At 40.4% G+C, this 24,688-nt stretch overlaps 1 protein-coding gene across 1 annotated transcript; it reads left to right on the top strand.

Annotated features, from left to right (window-relative positions):
- Nucleotides 1-3,304: 3,304 nt before the first annotated feature.
- Nucleotides 3,305-24,396, top strand: jak3 (Janus kinase 3 (a protein tyrosine kinase, leukocyte)). Its single transcript, XM_085373352.1, has 24 exons — nt 3,305-3,324; nt 6,557-6,754; nt 6,838-6,955; nt 7,679-7,796; nt 8,232-8,377; nt 8,463-8,760; nt 8,876-9,013; nt 13,918-14,075; nt 14,294-14,405; nt 14,573-14,753; nt 15,567-15,691; nt 17,711-17,842; nt 17,923-18,010; nt 18,274-18,398; nt 18,658-18,796; nt 19,014-19,165; nt 19,584-19,734; nt 21,370-21,497; nt 21,666-21,855; nt 22,165-22,289; nt 23,191-23,363; nt 23,666-23,783; nt 23,870-23,983; nt 24,176-24,396. The coding sequence occupies exons 2-24, from the start codon at nt 6,562-6,564 to the stop codon at nt 24,293-24,295; spliced, it is 3,342 nt and encodes a 1,113-aa protein (XP_085229478.1). The 5' UTR covers nt 3,305-3,324; nt 6,557-6,561; the 3' UTR covers nt 24,296-24,396.
- Nucleotides 24,397-24,688: the final 292 nt, after the last annotated feature.

Raw genomic sequence — 24,688 nt, 5'->3', positions numbered from 1 at the left:
GTGCCAAATGACTTATGTCATCATGATCTTTTGGGAAATACTAAATCAAATGCTTTAATGACATAAAAGGAATAAACTGAAAGGTTCAGAAAAAACAACATTTTTACTGTTTAATATCTGGACTGCACTTAATCTATGGCTGAGATGTTAGAGCTAACCTTACAAAGCAGTCACCATGTTTACACATGTTTTTGAGACGTTAACCTTTTACTGCTAAAACTATCTAGTCAAAATAATAATGTCACATTTTTATTCACTTGTCTTGATTAGTCTTTGCTCCTTGATATGTGTTTTAAACACTCATTCCAGTACTTGATGTCCTCTATCAGTTTTCACATATACTTCTTGTGCAGTTTCTGATCCTGGCCCACAGAGCAGTTAAAACACAGAATACCAGAATATTATTTCCATTTAGCATAAAGACTTAATGAACGCTCACTAATTAACAGTTTTACGGAGAGTTGTGTGCTCAATTGTGTCTTGTCTAGGGACAGAAATGAAAAAAATAAAATAAAATTTAATGATCATGGAGTGTACTACGCCTCTGCCGAACCCTAATTCCCTCCTGGACTTGTTCCCCACATCTTTTGGACTGGGTGAACTCTCTGTTGCCCAGTCTAACTTCACACAGAAGATCATTTTCTTCAGACTCCAGCATTTCTCTTCAACTTTAAAGCATTAAAAAAAAGATCAGTGTTATCTGTTGGATGTTTGATTTGTTGTCTCTGTCCATCCAAAATAATCAGACTTCTCTACAAAACTCACCCAGTGAAATAATGAAAATGTAATTTTATGGGTGTCATAGATTGATCCATCAGTGAGTCTGTCGTGTAAAAGGATGTATGGCAGTTGTGGAATTAAAAGAAAATATATCGTTGCAACATGGCTTGCATTTAGCATTTATTTTATTGTGTTTAATAAAATCATTGTTTGACTGAACTAATCTGGGACAGTGTTGGTTTGTTCTTATCCTCAATATTAAAGAATCAGGACACAGTGTATTGTAGAATGAAAAAGAAACTTAGAGATCATGCTGTAACAAGCAAACTCCCCTCAGAGAGACAGAGATGCAGGAACGGGGAGTTTTATAAAAGAGCTGAGCACACCGGACTGAAAACGCTCCACTTTAAACCATCATCAGTATCAACTTTCTTAATGTTTTTATTGTGTTTGTTAATGTTCAGTGAGGTTACAGAATGTGGCATTTGAAACCAACTGCTACTTAAAAAATGTTGCTCCCTTCTGTAGGGCTAGCTTGGTGCTGATACCTGCACTTGCTCTGGTGACACTTTAGCCTTATAGTATAAAAGCTATAAAGGATACTGTTTTGAACATTCAAGCAGGAGAAAGTAAAAATATTTGTATAAAAATGTAGGGAGTAAAAGCCAATGAAGGTAATACTGGACTTTATAGACTCATTCTTTCAGCCATGCTGGCATTGTTGTGGATATTAATGCTAGTCTGTCAGTCCGTTAATAAAGTGCTTTGGATTGTTATTTTGTCATGACTTGGCTGTTCCAGCCATTCCTCTCTTGCTTCCTGGCAGTGTGTGACAAGAGTCTTCATTTCCTCAAATCCTGCTGGGAATTTAGGGACCAGGCTGTTACATCAGCCTACATTATTGTACCTAGTTATGCAATCAGTCCTCTCTTTATCCTACTTCTCTGTGGATTCCTGTTAAGAAGATTAAACTCTTACTTGACGTAACTTACCTGCCTAACTACTCTTGATAGCACACACTAGAAGAACTTACCTCTACACTAACAGTAAACACCACCTGGTCAGTATGAATGCTGCATGCATCAGAGCTTAACACCCATGAATCACCTTTTTTCCAGAAATGATGACAAACCAAGCAATGGCTCAATGGCTTCAGTTTACTGGAGCTGAGGTTTGAAAGGGTTTTATGTTGGATTTATCAGTCTTAACAAAGGTGTTTTATTTAATTTAAATGTTAACTGTAACCTGAAAATTGACAGCTATAGAAAAAAAAGAATACTAAATGTGTCAGAATAAAAAGTTTCACAGAACAAGAAATTACAAGTATTGCCTAAAGTGCTAAAATGTTTGCTGTTGTGAGCAGATGGTTTTCTCAGAGCTATAACAGGAAACTGCTCAGAAACCCAAGAGCTGAACAAGGAAACCACAGTTTTCAGCTGTTTCTCTTTTCCTGTAATGTTAGATCAGTCGATTTTCTTCTGTTGTCGATCTGGAGGGCCCACAACCCCTGTACAGGAAATTTCTTTTGATTATTAAAAAGTCTGAGTCTTCTGTGCTCAACCATTACAACATTTAACATGATTTCTGTTGTTCAAAAGTATAACAGGGATCAGAGACATAGTTCTTATCTCCTTGGTCCGAGACAAGAATATAAAAGGCTAATGATGGATCACATTTACATACACAAAATCTTGAAATTTCCACTACTCGGGATGAGCAGTTTTAAAGTCCGTCGATGAGACAATGCCTCTGTCAGTGCGCCCCAGGGTGGCTGTGGCTACAATGTAGCTTGTCATCACCAGTGTGTGAATGTGTGTGTGAATGGGTGGATGACTGGATATGTAAAGCGCTTTGGGGACCTTAGGAACTAGTAAAGCGCTATATAAATACAGACCATTTACAATGGTTATACTTACACAAAGAGGCCTGTGGATTTTGGAAGAAGTAATCAAATATTTGCAATTCTGCTAAACTTTTCCTGCTGGTTGTGGTTTGAAAGAGGAACATGGGTCCATTATAATACAATAATATAGGCTTATGACTGAAGGAAAATAAATTTGGTCAACATCCTCTAGGAAGCATAAATGTGTTCAGTATATTTTATTGCATTCTGTATGTTTCATTTGCTGGTAACCAAGAGAAACAGCCACACCACTCAGGGGTAACCAAAATGTATTAAGTTCATCCAACGGTGATGGTGCATTACAAGGCGTTTTTTGAACACTATTGGAACCAATGATTATTAATTTAGACAGCTGGAATGAGAAATATGCTAATTCTCGTGTAATGTGCATCATAGGTCCTTGAAATGTTCCTTGAAAAGTGAATTCTAACGAGAAGTTGCACAAGTTCTGACATCAGTATTTCACTTTTGAAAGTTGTATGGGTTTGTATGTGTGGGGTGACAACAGCCTGGTGACAAACAGTTGATGAGTTTTCTGAAAATCAGGAAATCCTTTTAAACTTCCTGTCTCACACAGACAGACACGCAGCGCAAAAGTCAGAAAAGTAACTCTGTGTTTGTGGCTACAAAGTAACAAAATGAGGACTTCTGATGGTCGCATGTGACAATACACGACCCGACGAGTGATTGCACATATTCCTGTAAGTATAAAAGATATTTTTACATACTTCCTACTCAGAAACATCCACTTCCACTGTATATCGACAAGTATTATGTCACATTATGAAGAATGTGTTTGATCTATGGATTAATCTGTCTTTAGCTCTTTATAAATGGCTATTCAAAGAAGCTTTTACAGCATGTCCATATTGTGGGATATTTTTCTATAACAGTGACTCCTTCTTAAGTTGTTATGGTGATCTTGAAAAAAATAATAATAAAAAAACATTCTTAAAATTGATCCTAATATACGGTATTTGAAAGACATTGAAAGACAAAGTCAAATAAATGTACTTATTACATTGAAACGTAAGTCACATGTTCTCACATAGTGTTAATTTGGGCTACGGCAAAGCGTGGTAACCAGTTTCACTTGAGGACGGGAATCCCCGCAAAACTACAATTGACTTTTCAAAAGCTTTCTGAATGCTTTTATATGGATGTGAATACTGAATATGGGGTCTGTCCAGGTTTACATCATATTCGGTATATGATGTTTATCTAGAATGCAGGGTTATGCATATTACTGTATAGCATACGACTTCATCCTATACAAGCAGGAGCCTGCATTAAGGTTTACAAACACAAATTGACATTTAAGGACTTACCTTTAATTAATTTGAGTGCTACTGAAAGGAATAGTTATCCTGTTAATATTTGGTAAATGTTTCCTGTGAGCTCTCTGTCACAGATCAGTATTTGATCTCTTTTAACAAAAGTATTAAGCAAAAATTTAAATATGATCAAAAATATTAATTATATTAAAGAGCTTGGTGGAAAAACATAAAAAATAATGTTGGCTATTACCAATAATGTAAATCTATGACATAAACCTTACATTGGATGCTGGTCTAATTTATCTGTGTATATATAATCATGCAATATATTTGCATGTGGACAATATTTTTTCAGCTCCAAGATTATGTTATTTTCTCTTTTTATTTTATTATTCTCTTTTTCATCCTTGCAATTATTTCCCATACAGACATTTCTTGCAGCCCAGAGCAATATTTAAGTTTATTCCCAGTATTTTACAAAACATTAAACATTTTTTGTTATTTTTAAGAAACACCACAATAACAGGTTCTTGATCCTAACAGAATAGTACACTGTAATTTTATCAAGCATTGTTTACGTAGACCACCAGAGAGTTCACTGCTACAGTAAACTGCATAAACACTTCACTGAAATTGTCTTGTAAAAGCACTATTAGTGTTACAAGCTAAAAAGTTAATTTAAAAAAAGCATCCACTGATCTTGGTAAAGATAATATTAAGAAAAGAAAAGACAGCCAAAGGGTGCAGCACCTCAATAGTGATGCACATGATTCCACAATAAAGTAAGGTGCCATCATAAATCACTCTGCCCCAAGTGTGCACACTGGTTGACATAAGAACCAGTGTTAAAATCACTACTATAATACCATTAATCACCAATAGAAACAAAACAAGCAATGTATTAGAATTAGAAGGACAATTAAGATACTATTAGATAATAATTGGAGCTTAATTGGAATTCAAAAGAGAAAAAGACAGTTAGATTCACAGGTAACATAAGTATAACAAATATAAAAGTATGCTATGTCTTTTGTTGACACAGACCAGGTAGGTACAGGTCTGTTTTGTCAAAAGAAGACCTTTGACGTTAATGTATACATGGGTACTGCCTGATGCATGGCTTTTTGTTACCTCACAGTCTCCCACTAACACACCCATTATTCCTCAGCACTAATGAATCTATGAAGGACCTGACTAATCAAGAAAACTACTTAGGACTACACCCTCCTGTGACTTTTCTCCTAATTTATGTTGTTTAAGGTCACAAATTCCTATACAGTTAGCAAGAAAATCCAGTGGTAGTTATCTTTGTAAACAGTCTTTCCAACACATCCCAGTCAGCATTTATATACATACATTTGGGAAATAGGATATGAAACATTTCTTTGGTTTTTGTCCAAGATTTTAATTATTAAGCATTTGGGGCTTTTCCAGGCGTCTGACACCATGTCGTAATGCACCAAGGTACCTTAAAACCTGATTTGAGCCATGACACTGATTCTTATGACACGATGAGTCATAAGCCTATACTGTAAACACTACTGTGATACAATAACACCTTATAACAATAATCTAGGTTTTTTTTCCTGAGTCAATGGGGTTTTATAGAGCTGAATCACTCCCTTGTCATGTACGTGCTGTGCGAGCAGCCAGATTTGGAACCCACAATGCAGGACTTCAGAAACAGAAAAAAATCCCTCTGAACCTGAACCACACAGCATGTAGGTATGAGGGACGATGCAATAAAGGGAGATTGAGATAATATATACACACCGAGTAACAAGGGAAAAGGAAACACTGATTACAGGGGAGGGGACAAGAAAAGTTAAACTGAACGTAGCACGTATTTGACAAGGGGCTATAAAAATAACACACCAAACTAACAATGAGACGGAGACTGAGACATGCAACCTTGACACTGACCAAAGAGGAAAACAAATGTCTGACTAGGAACAGAAAGGGGAACGAAATATAGGGAGACACAACTGAACGAGAAACCTTGGTTAACTTAACAGAGGAGAACAGGAGGACGTGACAGGGGACATAGGGAGACAAACAGCGAACAAATCAGGGAAGATAAGACAGAGAGAGTAAAACTAGAGTTAGAGGACAGGAGGACAAAAGACCAGAGGAAATACCAGGTGACAGGCCAATAAATGAACCTAACAGGGAAACAGTAAAGCATATAAGATGCTGAAAGGTAAGGCTGATGCACATATGAGACAAAGGACAAAACATAGATGAGACAAGAACAGACAGGAAACCAAGAACAGACTAAATAAGAAGCTGGACCTGTGAAACAGTTCCTGACTCAATGACTCAGGAACATTACTAATCTAAAATGGATGAAGTCAAGCTTTGTGGACGTCACAAGAACAGAATAACCTTTTATTGTCACTGTACGTGTACAACAAAAAACAGTTGGAAAACAACTCAGTTATTCAGCATTAGTTATTTAACTCTCCATTTTTTTTACTTTTATGTCAACGCTTCAGCCAATCAAGTCAAAATTGAACCTTCCATGTCAGAACATAAAATGTTCAAGTTATTCCAAGGATTTCTGATTTTCAGTGTAAGTTAATATAAAAAAGGTCACCTGACTACTGACCTCTAAATACATTTTCTGATGTTTATCTGTTGGCTTTATTTTCTGAAGTAACCATGGATCTCAGCGAGGAAGAGTCAACTCCTCTGGTGATCAGAGACCGCGGAGGCAGCCAGAGGTCCAGTTCAAGCACTGTTCCTAATTTACAAGTCAACTTCTTCCCTGTCAAAAAGGAAGCAACAACATTACAGATCACATCTGGACAAATATCTGCTGAAAATGTCTGCATCCAAGCAGGGAAGAAATGTGGTAAGACTGTAATGCATTATGTATTATGTAAGTCACTAATTTTTGTCAGCCATATTCATTATTGTGGGGTTTTTTTCCTCCAGGAATCTTGCCGGTATACCTAAGTCTATTTGGTTTGGCATCTGAAGACCTCTCATTTTGGTATCCTCCTTCTCACATGTTTGACACTGATGAAAACTTAAAAGTCCATTTCAGAGTCAGGTGGGTGTCAAAATGCCTTATTTGATGAGAAAATATATATATATATTTAAGATTCAAATTCAACTTTTCAAATGCTTGTTAATGCGCAGTTTGGCATGTGGACACGGTTAAAACAACTTGCTGAAGTTCAACTCAAACGTCAGAATGGGGAAGAAATGTGATTTAAGTGACTTTGAACACAATATAGCTGTTTGTACCAGACGGACTGATCTGAGTATTTATGAAACTGCTCTACTGGGATCTACCCCACACAGTCATTGCTAGTGTTTGCAAAGAATGGTCTGAAAAAGAAATAAATAACCAATGAGTCAAAGTTCTCTGGGTGAAAAGGACTTCTTGATGTCAGAGGTCGGAGAAGAATGGCCAAAGTGCTTTGAGCTGATAGGAAGACAACGATAACTCAAGCAACTGCATTACAACCAAGACACAGAAGAAAATCTCTGAACCGGGTGCCACTCCTGTTAGCTAAGAACAGGAAACTGATGCCACAGCTCACAAGAGCTCACCAAAGTTTGACAACAGAAGATAAAGTGACAGACAGATAAAGTGGCTATTGAATATTCTTTCATTTGATGAATGTTTAGTGCATCAACTCCTTATACTTAGAATGTTGCTATAAATAATTAGAGTTTGGAGTACTAGTTGAAAGGTTTTTAATGGATCCTGATGTAAAGGTTAGTTTTATATGATTTGATATGCAATGGAGTTCTTTTGTGTTTGAAGGTACTTCTTTGGAAATTGGTTTGGGCAAGAACCAAGATCTTCATACCGCTACAGTTTGACTAGAGACAGAATCAGTCCAGTACTCGACTACAGTGTCATTGACTATCTTTTTGCCCAGGTAAAGTACTAAATAATGATATTATTTTCAAATATATTAAGTAAAGATTTTTATTAATTAACATAATTAATTTAAATTATGTTATACTTTATGAAATTCTTTATTTTATTTTAATTTTAAGAATCGAGACTGATAGAAAGTGATTAGATAAATGTTTTTCTATTTTAAGTACCGATTTCTAGTAAGATGAAATATTTACAATTTCTATTATTGAAAATGGTGAGATTCTTCAATTTAATTCATTAGCAAAAGTTTATCCAACCATGTACTGTCTTTGTTGCTTTGAGGTGTCTATTAGTTTTGGTTTTTGTAAAACTGATAGATTAATGTACTACTGCACAATGTAACACAAGTTGTGGCCACAAAAAAACTGCATGCTTGTTATACTAGTAGATGTGACGATAATAAGTCCAATTGATTTCTTTTGGTGTTTAGCTTCGAAATGACTTCATTGAAAGTAAGGCAGGCATAGCCCCACCATTGACTCTTCAGGAGGAATGCCTTGGCCTTGCAGTGCTCGACTTGTGGAGAATGGCCAAGGAGCGCAACCAGAGTGTTAGAGAGCTCTGCAAGACTGTCAGGTATTTACAGTTGAGACTGTATCATTGCTTATACAACAATCCATTCTAGTTTGCAATCATTACACCAAATATTATTCCTCTTTAGCTACAAATCCTGCCTTCCCATGTCACATCGCCATGACATCCAGAAACGAAACCGGCTGGACCGCTACCGAATTAGAAATACCCTCAAGCGTTTCTTAAAGAAGCTTGGCAACTGCTCCGTAGATGAGTGCAGCCTGAAACTCAAGTACCTGATTGAGCTGTCTGGCATTGAGCCTTCTGTTGGAACGGAAACCTTCCAAGTGAATCATTCTTCCTCCCATCCAAAGTCAGACTTCTCTCTTGTGCGGGTCACAGGGGAAACAGGAATCCAAACCGCTGGAAGTATCAATAACAGCCAGGTAAGATGACTGAAGAAGATCGAGTTTAGTTTGTAGTTGGTTAACTGCTATCATTTTCCTGCTTTAATATCTCTACTACGCTACTAAACAGATCAAAATGCTATTTGGTTGATAGGTTTTGTCAAGAGTTGAGTGGCAGACCTTCTGTGATTTTCAAGAAATCATTGACATCAGTATACAGCGGGTATGCCATGAGCAGGTTCCCCAAGACAGCAGGATGGTGACTATAACACGAAAGGATGACAGCTGCTTGGTAAAAAAAACAACATATTTTACACTTAAACCATTGCAATATATATATGTGTATATATATATATATATATATATATATATATATATATATATATATATATATATATATATATATATATATATAAAAACACCCAGCACGCCCCTGCGGGCAGTTTATCCTTCAAGCTCGGGTCCTCTACCAGAGGCCTGGGAGCTTGAGGGTCCTGCGCAGTATCTTAGCTGTTCCCAGGACTGCGCTCTTCTGGACAGAGATCTCCGATGTTATTCCCGGGATCTGCTGGAGCCACTCGCCTAGCTTGGGAGTCACCGCACCTAGTGCTCCGATTACCACGGGGACCACCATTACCTTCACCCTCCACATCCTTCTTCCTGATATTGCTGTCATTCGGAACCGCTACATCGATCACTACGGCCGTCTTCTTCTGTTTGTCTACCACCACTATGTCCGGTTGGTTAGCCACCACCATTTTGTCCATCTGTATCTGGAAGTCCCACAGGATCTTAGCTCGGTCATTCTCCACCACCCTTGGGGGCATCTCCCATTTTGACCTCGGGACTTCCAGGTTATACTCGGCACAGATGTTCCTGTACACTATGCCGGCCACTTGGTTATGGCGTTCCATGTATGCCTTGCCTGCTAGCATCTTGCACCCTGCTGTTATGTGCTGGATTGTCTCTGGGGCATCTTTACACAGCCTGCACCTGGGGTCTTGCCTGGTGTGATAGACCCCAGCCTCTATGGATCCTGTACTCAGAGCTTGTTCTTGTGCTGCCATGATTAGTGCCTCTGTGCTGTCTTTCAGTCCAGCTTTGTCCAGCCACTGGTAGGATTTCTGGATATCAGCCACCTCCTCTATCTGCCGGTGGTACATACCGTGCAGGGGCCTGTCCTTCCATGATGGTTCCTCGTCTCCCTCCTCTTTCTTGGGTTTCTGCTGCCTGAGGTATTCACTGAGCACTCGGTCAGTTGGGGCCATCTTCCCAATGTATTCTTGGATGTTCCTTGTCTCATCCTGGACTGTGGTGCTGACACTCACCAGTCCCCGGCCCCCTTCCTTCCGCTTAGCGTACAGCCTCAGGGTGCTGGACTTGGGGTGAAACCCTCCATGCATGGTAAGGATCTTTCTTGTCTTTATGTCAGTGGCTTCTATCTCCTCCTTTGGCCAGCCTATTACCCCAGCAGGGTACCTGATCACGGGCAGGGCGTACGTGTTGATGGCCCGGATCTTGTTCTTACCATTCAGCTGACTCCTCAGGACTTGCCTGACCCTCTGCAGGTACTTGGTGGTTGCAGCCTTTCTAGCGGCCTCTTCATGGTTCCCATTTGCCTGCGGGATCCCCAGGTACTTGTAACTGTCCTCTATGTCTGCAATGTTGCCTTCTGGTAGTTCAATCCCCTCAGTTCTGACTACCTTCACTGTCTTTAATATATATATATATATATATATATATATATATATATATATATATATATATATATATATATATATATATATATATATATATATATATATATATATATATATATATATATATCTGAGGATCTGAGGGCAGACCACAGCGACCTCCCTGAACAGGGTCCAGTAACCATCACAGTGGCAGATATCCAAGAAAGGGTCTCCAGTATGAAGAGTTGGACAGCACCAGGGCCCGACATGGTTCACGCCTACTGGCTGAAGAAGCTGACTGCACTCCACGAGCGTCTGGCAGCACAAATGAACCAGCTGCTAGTTAACGAAAGACACCCGGAATGGCTAACTGAAGGCCGGACGGTCCTGATCCCCAAGGACCCCAAGAAGGGACCGGTCCCCTCCAACTACCGACCAATAACCTGCCTCAGTACTACATGGAAGCTCCTGTCAGGCATCATATCGGCTAAGATGAACAGGCACATGGGTCAATACATGAGCGGGACACAGAAAGGAATTGGCAAGAATACCAGAGGCGCAAAACACCAGCTACTGGTAGACAGAACAATCAGCCGAGACTGCAAGACCAGACTGACCAACCTGTGCACTGCCTGGATTGATTACAAGAAGGCCTATGACTCAATGCCCCACAGCTGGATACTGGAATGCCTAGAATTGTACAAGATCAATGGGACCCTAAGAGCCTTCATCAGGAACTCAATGGGGATGTGGCGTACAACACTAGAGGCCAACTCCAAGCCCATAGCACAAGTTACCATCAAGTGCGGGATCTACCAAGGAGATGCTCTGTCCCCACTGCTGTTCTGCATAGGCCTGAACCCCCTCAGTGAGATCATTAACAAGACTGGCTACGGATACCGACTACGGAACGGAGCAGTTGTCAGCCACCTCCTGTACATGGATGACATCAAGCTGTATGCCAAGAGTGAACGAGACATCGATTCACTGATCCACACTACCAGGCTATACAGCAATGACATTGGAATGTCGTTCGGACTGGAGAAGTGTAGTCGGATGGTAACAAAGAGAGGGAAGGTAGTCAGAACTGAGGGGATTGAACTACCAGAAGGCAACATTGCAGACATAGAGGACAGTTACAAGTACCTGGGGATCCCGCAGGCAAATGGGAACCATGAAGAGGCCGCTAGAAAGGCTGCAACCACCAAGTACCTGCAGAGGGTCAGGCAAGTCCTGAGGAGTCAGCTGAATGGTAAGAACAAGATCCGGGCCATCAACACATACGCCCTGCCCGTGATCAGGTACCCTGCTGGGGTAATAGGCTGGCCAAAGGAGGAGATAGAAGCCACTGACATAAAGACAAGAAAGCTCCTGACCATGCATGGAGGGTTTCACCCCAAGTCCAGCACCCTGAGGCTGTACGCTAAGCGGAAGGAAGGGGGCCGGGGACTGGTGAGTGTCAGCACCACAGTCCAGGATGAGACAAGGAACATCCAAGAATACATTGGGAAGATGGCCCCAACTGACCGAGTGCTCAGTGAATACCTCAGGCAGCAGAAACCCAAGAAAGAGGAGGGAGACGAGGAACCATCATGGAAGGACAGGCCCCTGCACGGTATGTACCACCGGCAGATAGAGGAGGTGGCTGATATCCAGAAATCCTACCAGTGGCTGGACAAAGCTGGACTGAAAGACAGCACAGAGGCACTAATCATGGCAGCACAAGAACAAGCTCTGAGTACAAGATCCATAGAGGCTGGGGTCTATCACACCAGGCAAGACCCCAGGTGCAGGCTGTGTAAAGATGCCCCAGAGACTATCCAGCACATAACAGCAGGGTGCAAGATGCTAGCAGGCAAGGCATACATGGAACGCCATAACCAAGTGGCCGGCATAGTGTACAGGAACATCTGTGCCGAGTATAACCTAGAAGTCCCGAGGTCAAAATGGGAGATGCCCCCAAGGGTGGTGGAGAATGACCGAGCTAAGATCCTGTGGGACTTCCAGATACAGACGGACAAAATGGTGGTGGCTAACCAACCGGACATAGTGGTGGTAGACAAACAGAAGAAGACGGCCGTAGTGATCGATGTAGCGGTTCCCAATGACAGCAATATCAGGAAGAAGGAACACGAGAAGCTGGAGAAATACCAAGGGCTCAGAGAAGAGCTCGAGAGGATGTGGAGGGTGAAGGTAACGGTGGTCCCCGTGGTAATCGGAGCACTAGGTGCGGTGACTCCCAAGCTAGGCGAGTGGCTCCAGCAGATCCCGGGAAAAACATCGGAGATCTCTGTCCAGAAGAGCGCAGTCCTGGGAACAGCTAAGATACTGCGCAGGACCCTCAAGCTCCCAGGCCTCTGGTAGAGGACCCGAGCTTGAAGGATAAACCGCCCGCAGGGGCGTGCTGGGTGTATATATATATATATATATATATATATTTTTTTTTTTTTTACTGTTTGGATGTAAATATGAACAATTTAAAAGCTATTCGCATCAAATTAGTGTCCTCGGGCAACTGTATCCCTTCTACTTTTGTATTGCTTCTCCAAAGCTCCCTGTTCTGGCTACGTGGATGACATTTGGCTTGCTGGGGTGGAAAAGTTGCAAATTTGTACCATCTGGCCAAAACTGGTCATGGCATAACACCAAACCTTTAATCGTAGATGGACCGATGTTGGTGATGTTTGTATGTTGAATAGAATTCTACCCAGACCATCTCTGGACCAGAAGTGAGAAATATTCATCAGATAATGTCATTTGTGGCGGGTGAAGTTAATGTGTTGGAGTCTTACAATTATCCCCATTCTTTCTGTGATGTGAGGAAAGCTGTTATATCCATAGGAAGTCAGTTAACGAGTTAGGACAAGTGGTGGACCCAAAAGTATGAGACATCAAGTTTCCATCACCACTGAAAAATGCTTTTTCCCCTCCTCATTCTTTTTTCAAGAAGGCTTTCAAATTTTGCTTAGTTGAAATTAATTAATACAGAGATAGTAGAGAGCAGTTTGTCTTTCTAGAAAGTCTAACAATGGTGTCCATTTCAGGAGTAACTTGACTGAGCATCATTGTAACACCCCAGACATTGGTTCAACTTTTAGTTTGGAAGTATTTTTGTACCATGACTAAGCAAACACTTGATGGTTATTCAGTGTTGTAATGCTTGCTGACGCTGTCAAACAATGGTCCTTTAACTTAAAGCTAAAACTAGAGAAGAGGACAAGAACACAGAGGGCCAAATGCAGCAAGCAGGGTGTGCAGTGAGTAATAAATGTCTGCCTACAAATGGTTCATAGCCAGAGGCCCAACTCCCGTGACTACTGATGGGCCTTAGGATAAATGTTGGCTAGGTTTGATCCATAATGTGATGTGGGAAGTCCATGGTAAGACTCCACGGTACACGTGGCATCGGTCAGAACGGGAGTTTGAAAACCTAACTTAGTCCCCTAAGTGGTCCAGTAATGCAACAGGAGACTAACAGGAGACTAACTTTTTTTGTGTGTGACTACTTTCATTACAGGAAGTCAAGTTCCAGAGTCTCAAAGAGGCACTTTCGTTTGTGTCACTTGTTGATGGTTACTTCAGACTGACCACAGACTCAAGCCACTTCTTCTGCCAAGACATTGCTCCGCCAAGTATTCTAGAGGGAATCAAAAACCATTGTCATGGCCCAATAACGTGCGTCAATTTAATCATTACTTAATCAGACGCCAGCTTTTACACACACACCCACCCACCCACCCACCCACCCACACACACACACACACACACACACACACACACACACACACACATAGATAGATAGATAGATAGATAGATAGATAGATAGATAGATAGATAGATAGATAGATAGATAGATAGATAGATTCTGATTTGTTTTTATGCTGTTTGAGCAGATCAGAGTTTGCAGTCAACAAATTGAAAAAGTCAGGATACAAAGGTGGTACCTTCCTTCTGCGGCAGAGTCCGAAGAACTATGACAACTTTTTCCTCACTGTTTGTGTTCAGGTACAGATATAGACAAAAACCTTTGTTTAAATGTTTTTTGTCACCCACTTCATGTTAAAGAAGCATCTGCTCAATCCGATGTGCAAGAGTGTTTCCCATGGCTTACATTTTGACTCAAGTGTTTGGATTCTTGCTTCTGATCAAAAATCACCCTCTTATTTTTGCAGACTCCACTTGGACTTGATTATAAAGACTGTCTCATTAATAAAAATGAGCACTACAGCCTCTTTGGTGTCCAGAAATCATTTTCCAGCTTGAGAGAGCTTACCAGCCACTATCAACACAATAAGCTCCTGCTGGCTGAAGTACCTGTCAAGTTAACCTGCTGCTGTCCACCCCGACCCAAAGGTATGTTTCTTCAAGCTACAGATGACATTATCTGCCTTGATCGCCAAAAATACAAGGGCAAACACACAGAGAGATGTGACCCTGATACTTCATTTTGGCCATCTACTTCCTGAAATTCAGCACCATGACTAGACAAGAGGCTAAATTAATAAGCTAGCTTATCTAGTTAGCTAGGCGCAGTGAGTAAACACTGTGACAACTGGGATGCTTGTTTTCACTAGTGAAAAAGAAACATAAAAAGTACTTGCCAAAATAAGTTCAGAGCCAACTACCAAGAGTATCCTATAGTGCAACTTCTTTCACAGAGGAGCTGCCACCTGCTGGCCATTAGAAACAGTGCAGATTAATGGCACTGTAAGACTTTGCTGTTAAGAGCAGCAGGTTATGTCCATATTTTTTGACGGGTCTGTTACAGGAAAATCAAAGTGTGATTACATATTTGCATCAACTGCATGCCAATTTTTGCAATAGAGTACATACTGTTCTGATTTTTTTTTAAATATGAAATTGTCATATTACAGTTGTCTCATAATCTAAGTTTTATTGTTTCAATTAATCTGTGCAAGCTATCAATTGTAGCAGTAGAAACAAATGAACATCCACATGGTTACAATGTGTAACTGTCACATTCAGTATTCTGAACTACATCAAGGATATAGAAAAAAACATTACTAGGACACATGTACTGTCAAATCTACAGTTGCTCGACAATTTTCTGTGCACTCATCATCATTCAATTCTTGTTTGAGGTAATATATGTCTGAAAGATTGAAGATTTTATAAGAAATATTATGTTTTCTGCTGTTTTTAAAGAGCTCACAAATTTGATCATCATACGCAACTGCAGCTCTGTAGAAGCTCCAGGCTCTCCAACAACCGAAAGGAACAAATTCAGTCACATCCAGTTTCATATGATCAAATATGAGGACCTGAGCTGTGTAAGTTGATCTGCATGTTGTGCCAATCAGGCCAGTTGGTACTTCTGATGACTGTCAGTACAAAACTTCTTCTACTTGTTTTCTTCTTTTTCCATCTACTCCTTTTTTAGTGAAAGCAGAGCAGGAGCATTAATGAAAAATATACCTTTATCCTAACATAACAGGCATTTCTTGCTTGCTAGCTTTGGACGAGAAGTGGTGCATACCTATAGTGGTGAACTCATTTTTTAAACAGTAAACGGCAATTATTTATAAACTATCTGTATCATTAAATTTCTATTGAAAAATTAATGTTAACTCAGAGGTAGGCAACAGCAGCCCACTTCCCCCAGCTGCTATCCTTCATTTTGGATTTATTTTCCTGCATTGTTCTATTGGGGTAGCTCTTCAGCCCCATGTAGAGAGAGGGATTCTGGGAATCCAAACAATGCTATAGCTATGATGTCAACCACATCTCCAGTGGTTCCTCCTGCACCTTTCACAAACAACAGACTAGATGGATATGGAATAGTTGTTGGTTATTTTTCTTTGAATTGTAATTTTTAATTGTTTATTACCTTAACTTATTCCTTTCTGACATGAACAGTAGCACCCTGTATTACAGCTTCCGTGTGTTTATGATATTTCATAACTGCAACAAGATTTGCAAAGATTTGCACAGCACCTATGTACCCTGTGAAACTGTCCTGAATTTCAGATATCTATCTATAGAGAGAGAAAGCATGTGATAGGGTGCCAAAAGAGTAATTGTGATAGTGCACAAGGAAGTCAGAAATATGTAAGGATGGTGTATTAGGACTGTGAGACATTGGTGAAGTGTGCAGTTGGGGTGATAGATGGGTTCATGGTGAGGGTGAGATTATATAAGGGATCGGCTCAGACCCCCGTATTGTTTGCTATGGTGATATACAGCTTAACAGATGAGATCAGGCAGGAGTCTCTATAAATTATGATGTTTGCAGATGATATTGTGATCTGTAGTGAGAGTGGGGAGAGGTGGAAAAGAGTCTGGAGACATTGGGGTGTGCAATGGAGAGAAGAGGAATGAAAGTCAATAGAAGTAAGACAGAATACATGTGTGTGAATGAGAACAGGGCAGGTGTAACAGCGAAGCTCTGAGGAGCAGAGGTAGTGACGCTAGAAGAGTTTCAATACAGACAGTGGCACGGACATAAGACAGGACGTGGAGCTAAAGGTGCTTGAGTGTAAGATTTCTGCTTGGAGTGACCAAGATGGATAAGATTAGAAACTGGTATTTTAGAAGGACAACTTAGGTTTAGATGGTTTGGGCATCAGAGGAGAGATCGTTGCTATATTGGACAAATTATGTTGAAAATGGAGCTGCCAGGCAGGTGGAAAAGAGGAAGACCTCAGAGGAGGCTCATGGATGTAGTGAAGGAGGACATGAAGAGGGTTGGCGTGACAGAAGAGGATGCTGAGGATAGGGTGAAATAAAAGCAGATGATCTGCTGTAATGACCCTTAAGTAGCTGAATGAAGAACAAGAGCTGGCACCCTTTATCGTGATTTCTGGAAGACTGATTCAGAGTTGTGCTTTTTAACAACAGTATAATCATTAGCTGAATTTCATACGAAAATAGTTACACTATATGGGACAGTCCCAATATTCTGTCAGCTGACACAGTCACATCAAGGGGTTCTCAACAGGAACAGTCCTACACGAGTCTTCTTCAGCAGAGATTTGTTGCAAATCTATTATTCTAAGGAGACACAACTCGAGTATTGTGATTAAAATGTTTATTCTTTATCTCAACAATATGCAACGTATCTATTCACACTTTCTTGGTTTGAGCCGAGACCTGAAAGTGTAAATGTCTGCCCCTGCTTCTTCTACAACTGCTCATACCTCCATTACAGCTACAGTTGTGTCTTTTTAAATGAATAACGCTGTGGCACTAACAAATACTGCTAATGCTGCTACTGTGACGCTATAGCCATGGTAATCTAAAAAGAATCGCTGAGCTATAATGTTGTTTATGATGGATACTTTCCCAATCAGGACGAAAGCCTCGGTCAGGGCTCTTTCACTCGAATCTTTAAAGGCAAAAAAATCGACATTCATGACGGGGAGAAACGTGTGACCGAAGTTCTGCTGAAAGAGCTCGATGCGACTCACAAGAACTGCTGGGAGGTGACTTTATACATACCTAAGTATTTTTTTTTAAATGTATTTGTTTCTTATGACTAACACATGCTTTTTGACCATTTCAGTCATTCTTTGAAGCTGCCAGCCTGATGAGTCAGATTGCACACAGACACCTGCTCCTTGTATACGGTGTTAGTGTTCACGGAGCAAAGAGTGAGTTAAAACTAAGTTCCATGATCGCATTGACTGTTTTTGTTGTTTTGTGTTTTGTTGTTTGCTAGTAAGCCCAGTAAAGCTGAATGTTGTGCAATCAGTGTTTCGACTGACACAAGTAGTTGTAATTTCAAAGCTGACAGTTATTTGGTTAACTTTGTCTCATATCATGTGGCCCTAGCTCAGGCGCTGCTCTGCGAGTGAGCGCTCTGTGTTTTGGTTTGAAGTACAGCTGTTGAAACAAACCTTGTTGTGCCTTTCAGACATCATGGTGCAGGAGTATGTCAAGTACGGGGCCCTTGACCTTTACTTGAAAAGGGGGAGATCTGTATCAGTGAGCTGGAAACTTGACGTAGCCAAACAGCTCGCATCAGCCCTCAACTTCCTGGTAAGGAAGATTTACCGATGTGGAAATGAGAAGAAGGCAGCCTAGAGCAGGCCTGACTGTAGATTGCGTGATGTGCAAATAAATGTTATTTAAAATGTCATGTTTTACCAGGTATTTTAAAATACATAACTGCTGTGAACAGTAGAATTAATGCAAAGGATGAAGTGTTTCCTAATAACACTAAACAAGCAAACAGGTATTTTTCTGTCCTGCTTACTTTGAAATGTAGTTGCTAAAATCACATGTAACCCTCGTACAGGAAGAGAAGAACATTGTTCATGGAAATATCTGTGCCAAAAATCTGCTGCTGGCCAGAGAAGGTGACCCCTCTCAGGGGAGCTCTCCTTTCATTAAGCTGAGTGATCCGGGCATCAGTATGGCCATGGTGGGCAAAGATGGTAAAGCCTTTTTTTTTTTATTTAAATTGACTCATTATTTACTGTAATGTATGTATCAGCATTTCTTTATGCAATGGTAACCAATTTTAGCTTTATTCGTTTTATTTTATACCCATTAACATGCCTTACAAAATAAAGGATACTTTTAGCTGCTTCCTTATAGCCAAACAAACAAATAGATGAAGAAACTTAATTAATAGAGTTGTCGTTTCTCCAGTCATTCTGGACAGGATCCCCTGGGTGGCCCCCGAGGTGTTGGGCGCTCCAGAAAAACTGACCCTCGAGTGTGATAAATGGAGCTTTGGCGCCACAGTGTGGGAAATCTTTAACAATGGAAACTCCCTGCTACGAGGCTGGAACCTAGATCAGGTAGATTATCGTATTCCCTGATCTGCAGTTTGTGGTTTTGGAAGGCTTTAAACACTCTAAACTTTTTAGCTGTCTGGGTCAGTGTTACATGATCCCTCAAAGCTCATTGCTGTTATGCAACAATTGCAGAAAATGCCTAAACTAGAGGACTCTGTGTGTGAGTTGTAGCTCTGGTTTTGGTTCATAAAGTTCAGCATGCAGAAAAACTGATGCAGTTCAGAATATTATATTAACTTTTCAAGTTGATGTAAATAAAATGCAACACTGTGAAAAGACTACTGAGAATACTGTGTAGATTAAATGAAAATTGCACTTCCTTTTCTGTGAATTTTCAGTCGTTAGAAAAATTGTTGTACAAACATTAAATGGTGCTATGTGGTGCTAAATGTGTTGTGTTTGTTTTTGTTTTTATTTGCAGAAGAAGCAGTTTTATGAGAGTTTCCAGCAGCTGCCTCCCTCTCAGTGGACAGAGCTAGCAGATCTGATCAGTCAGTGTATGGACTACCAGGCAGACTTCAGACCTTCATGTCGCAGTATTATCCGTCAACTCAACAGTCTCATCACTTCAGGTAAAGATGCGTACCATACTGTTCTGGTAATCAGCTGACACATACATGTTAAAACTGTCCTTTAAAACATAAATTAATTAGATAAATAAAATTAATTCAGTTAATACCACAATACTTTGACTAACTTTTTGTATCAGATATAATCCTTAGAAAAGAAGACATAGATAACAAATTATGGTGTTTTATGAAATGTAAATAAAACAGAATCCATGATTTGCAAATCTTATAAACCCGTATGTTATTCAGAATAGAACATAGAAAACATAACTGATGTTTAAAGTGAGACATTGTATTACTTCATGAAAGATATGAGCTGATTTAGAGTTTGATGGCAGCCAAAAATCTCAAACAATTTGGAATGCAAGTGACAAAAGTCAGCGCTAATAAAGAACAGCATCCTAAAGAGGTAACATTTCTCTGAAGTGAAGACGGGTGGAGGTTCACCAGTTCTGCAAAAAAATACCTCTACAAATTATGGGTCAATTTCAGAATAATGTTCCTCAATATAGAATTGCAAAGACTTTGAATATGTCATCACATGATGCCATCAAAAGTTTCAGAGAATCTGGAGAAATCTCTGTGTGCAAGTGACAAGGCCTAAAATGAATATTGGATGCCAATGATCACGCGGCACTGCATAAGAACAGGCATGATTCTTTCATTGAAATAACTGCACGGGCTCAGGGACATCTCCAGAAATCGCTGTCTGTAAAACACAATTAACTCTGTCATGCAACTTTATAAAAAACAAAGTTATACGTGAACATGACCCCGGATCATCATCTTCCCTGGATCAGAGATCATTTAAAACAGACTTTGAAATTCTTTTCGCAAAAGTGACCCGAAATAGGCACTCTGGTGGAGTTACTTTGTGGGTGTGTGTTTATAAGTAGTTTTAAACCTTGTGATCCACAAAACAGCATAAGAGTAAAAGAGTAAAAGAAGAACTGACTGCGTTACAGCACCCGCTGCTTGTTGAGAGTAAAAGCGATACGCGCTTTCACGTCTTTTTTTTAGCGACTTTTCTTTAGAAAAAAAGTCGCTAAGGGGTCTGAAAACTCGCTAAATATAGCGACAAAGTTGCTAAGTTGGCAACACTGCTTGGCACTTGTGCAGGTGAAGCCAAAGGGAAGATATGCTTCACCATATTTTCTAGTCTTTGGCTTAGAATGAAGTTGGTTTGGAAACATATTCAGCGATGCTTCATCTCCTGCCCTGTGTGGGCGCCCCGTCAAAAACCTGTCCATTATGCTAGCAGTGTCCAAGTGTTTTTTGTTTTGTTTTTTTCCTTTTCATACCCCCCCCCCCCCCCCCCCCCCCCCCCCCCCCCAGGGGACGGGCCCCACACTTTGGGAAGCTCTGAGATAACACAATATAAGTATGTGCATTTCAAAAAATGCTCTAATATACAGTAGTACAGTGAACCTTTTAAATGTAAATTATAGAATAGCAAAGAGAAATCTTTGTTTGTCCTTGTGTTTGTGTGTCTGTGTGATTCGTCCAGGGGTAGCTGTTAAACAGACTACTGTTGCTACCAATAGCTGTTTTCCAAATGGATGATGTTTTAGGTATTACGCTGAGATTCACTGAAGTGAAAATACTGCTGACTGCTAACGTTGCCTTGTTTTTTGCCAGACTATGTGATACTTCATGCTACCGAACCTGTCACACAGAGCCCCGTGTGCAGATCTTACAGCCACCCTCAGCACGACCAGACATTGTTTGAGGAGAGATACTTGCGCTACATCTCCCCTCTGGGAAAAGTAAGTGTGAGGTGACATATAATGGACAGAAGCTTTAAACTAAATAAATGTGTCAAGCTGATGTTATGCTACACAAGCAGGACCTACTATTTGTGCTCATTCTTTATCCGTCTCTTTCATGCATCTACTTTAACTTCAGTTTTTACCTGTGACTTAACACATTTGCAGGGGAACTTTGGCAGCGTGGAGCTTTGCCGTTATGACCCGCTGGGTGATAACACTGGTGAGCTGGTGGCTGTGAAGAAGCTGCAGTCCAACAAGCAGTCAAACCTGGAGGACTTCCAAAAGGAGGTCAACACCCTCCACGTCTTACACTGCGACTACATCGTCAAATACAAGGGAGTCTGCTACAGCATGGGTAAAAAAAAAAACTAAACAATAATAAAATGATCTGCCCCCTGCTTAGACTGTAAAACTCTTAGCTCTCCCTTTCCTGTTTTATAAATGAACTCATTAAGGATTGCTGTGCCACTTCAAAAACATGTTTAAGGTGACTTGTATGACTTTTTTGTAAAAGGTGTAAATGTAAGTGAACCAAGCAAAAGAGCTCGTTGCACTTACTCATTTCCTCTTAAAGCATGAAACTCACACATGTCTCTGTGTTTCAGTGACAAAGATTTGAAAGGACATTATCTGATGAACAACGTTATGGCTTGTCTGTTCACAGGTCGCCTCAGCATGAGTCTAGTGATGGAGTACCTGCCCTATGGCAGCCTTATTGGCTACTTAGAGAAGAACAAACACAACATCAACACCAGGCGGATGTTACTATTTGCTTCTCAAATTTGTAAGGTGCGTGAGCTTGCAAAATGTTAAAAATATGACCTCTGCTATATGGACAGGAATTAATTGTTTGCCCACACAATCATAAATGAGTATCGACTGCACATTCTATGACTTGAAAGTCTTTTGCTTTAACGTGTGCTTGACCTGCTGCTTTTGATAAAGATGATGAACATGTCTTCCCAAGCAAGTGTAAACCAGCAGGATTTAAAGCTGCCTGTGACGCAGCAGGATTACAGATCTGATTGGGCAGGATCTGAAAATTGACGTGACATATGTGAAGCCATTCCTGAACCAGTGCTCACGTTTTCCCTAAGGACCCCAAAGCGCTTTACACATCCAGTCATTCACCCATTCACACACTGGTGATGGCAAGCTACATTGTAGCCACAGCCACCCTGGGGTGCACTGACAGAGGCGAGGCTGCCGGACACTGGCGCCACCGGGCCCTCTGACCACCACCAGTAGGCAACGTTTGAAGTGTCTTGCCCAAGGACACAAACTGTCCAAGCCGTGTGTGTGTGTGTGTGTGTGTGTGTGTGTGTGTGTGTGTGTGTGTGTGTGTGTGTGTGTGTGTGTGTGTGTGTGTGTGTGTGTGTGTGTCTAATGCAGAATATTTCTCTCTGCTGTGTGGACCGGTTCAGTTTTGGCAGTTTATTCTTATCTGCTGTGTAACGATGACGCACATTTTAGAGTTGTATTAGAAGGTGACAAGAAGAATTAATAGCTAAAAATATTTACCTTCTAATACCATATAGCTTATTATATTTCCCCCACAGACACACACAAATACATAGACTTTCCACAGTTCTACGTGTTGCAAATCTTTAAAAAAAAAAACTTAAAACACAGAGGGAGATTGACAGAGCTAAAAATAAAAGTGTCTTTCGTTTGTTTCTAATTCTGTCAGGGGATGGAGTACCTGCAGAGCCTGCGTTATGTGCACCGAGACCTTGCAGCCCGAAATATCCTTGTAGCCAGTGAGACGCTGGTAAAAATCGCTGATTTTGGGCTGACCAAGGTCATTCCACATAATAAGGACTACTACCGTGTCACCCAACCAGGAGAGAGCCCCATCTTCTGGTAGATTTCCACTAGTTTCACCAATAAAAATCTAATAACTGCTTTTCAATGAATCAGCTACTTTCTTGTGTCGATGGTGTGGTTACTAGCTGTTAATACTTCCTAATATGACTAAATGAAAGACACGAATAAAACCAAACATGAGACAGTGCTTATTTTTAAAAGAAATGCTTCTCAGAAAAGAATATGTAATGTTGAAAAGTGAAGCATAAGCTATGAGATAGATTTCCTCTGCTTGAAGATCACAGTTGCCCCATTACTCGGGATTATTCTGTGCTCTAATGGTCATGCATTTACTGCAGGTATGCCCCAGAGTCCATCACTGAGTCCAGATTCTCCCAAAAATCAGATGTCTGGAGTTTCGGGGTTGTTCTTCATGAAATCTTCTCTTACTGTGATATAAGTTTCAATCCGAAAAGAGTAAGAAAATGTACAATTGTTACAAATGTGTCTGGAAAATGCTTCAGCTTAAATATGGATTCCCATGGCTTACTGTTTTGTTTCAGCTTTATATGCAGGAGATTGGGCACAACGTGCTGGGTACATCCATTTCAGTGCATCTGGCAAATCTACTGAAGGGTAACTGGAGGTTACCACCACCTTTAAACTGCCCGCCCAAGGTACGTTTGCTCTGTGCGGTCGAAACTGTAGTTTTTTCGGAATACTTTTTGATCTTTGCTATTGTGAGTAAATCAGACCTTTGGAGAAACGACTTTCTTATCTGTCTTACATCAGCAATAAAGTAATTTCCCTTCTATCCTTTTATTACACAATGTTTATCCTTGCTCATATTACTTTCATTGTAATGCCAGGTGTACCTTATGATGAGGCAGTGCTGGGCACATGACTTTGATGAGCGTCCATTTTTCTCCAACCTTGGAAACGAAATTGAAACTATGATCCAGGATGAAAGAGAGAACTCTAAAGGCTGACGAGGATACAAGATACTTACTCTTTGTTCAAAAGGAAATCAAGTTTAAATGAGTACATGTTCACAAGTTCTCAGGAGTGAACATCCAATTATGGGAGTATGCGCAGGCTGACTTATTTATGATAGATCTCTGGGTACACTGGTTCTGATAAGCTCTACTTAGGCTCTTTCAAGTTGATATCACAGCAAAGCCTAGGTTATTATATTTTTATATTTTTTATATTTTATATTTTTCCAGTTTTCACTCTGAACTTTTTGCAGAGATTTAATGGTTGCTAGAGATTGCTAGTTTTTTGTTTGTTTGTTTTTTGGGGGGGGGTTGTAAGTGTTTTGTAGCTCAGAACGTTCACAACGTTTTAAAAGTAGATGAAAAATATATGTTACCTGGATGTAA

The sequence above is a fragment of the Diplotaxodon limnothrissa genome, linkage group LG15 (assembly GCF_057381915.1).
Source record: "Diplotaxodon limnothrissa isolate DT_005_m linkage group LG15, D_limnothrissa_male_GT1.1, whole genome shotgun sequence".
NCBI lineage: Eukaryota > Metazoa > Chordata > Actinopteri > Cichliformes > Cichlidae > Diplotaxodon > Diplotaxodon limnothrissa.
The sequence above is the reverse complement of the archived record's forward strand: the minus strand, read 5'-3'. Positions and strand labels throughout refer to the sequence as shown.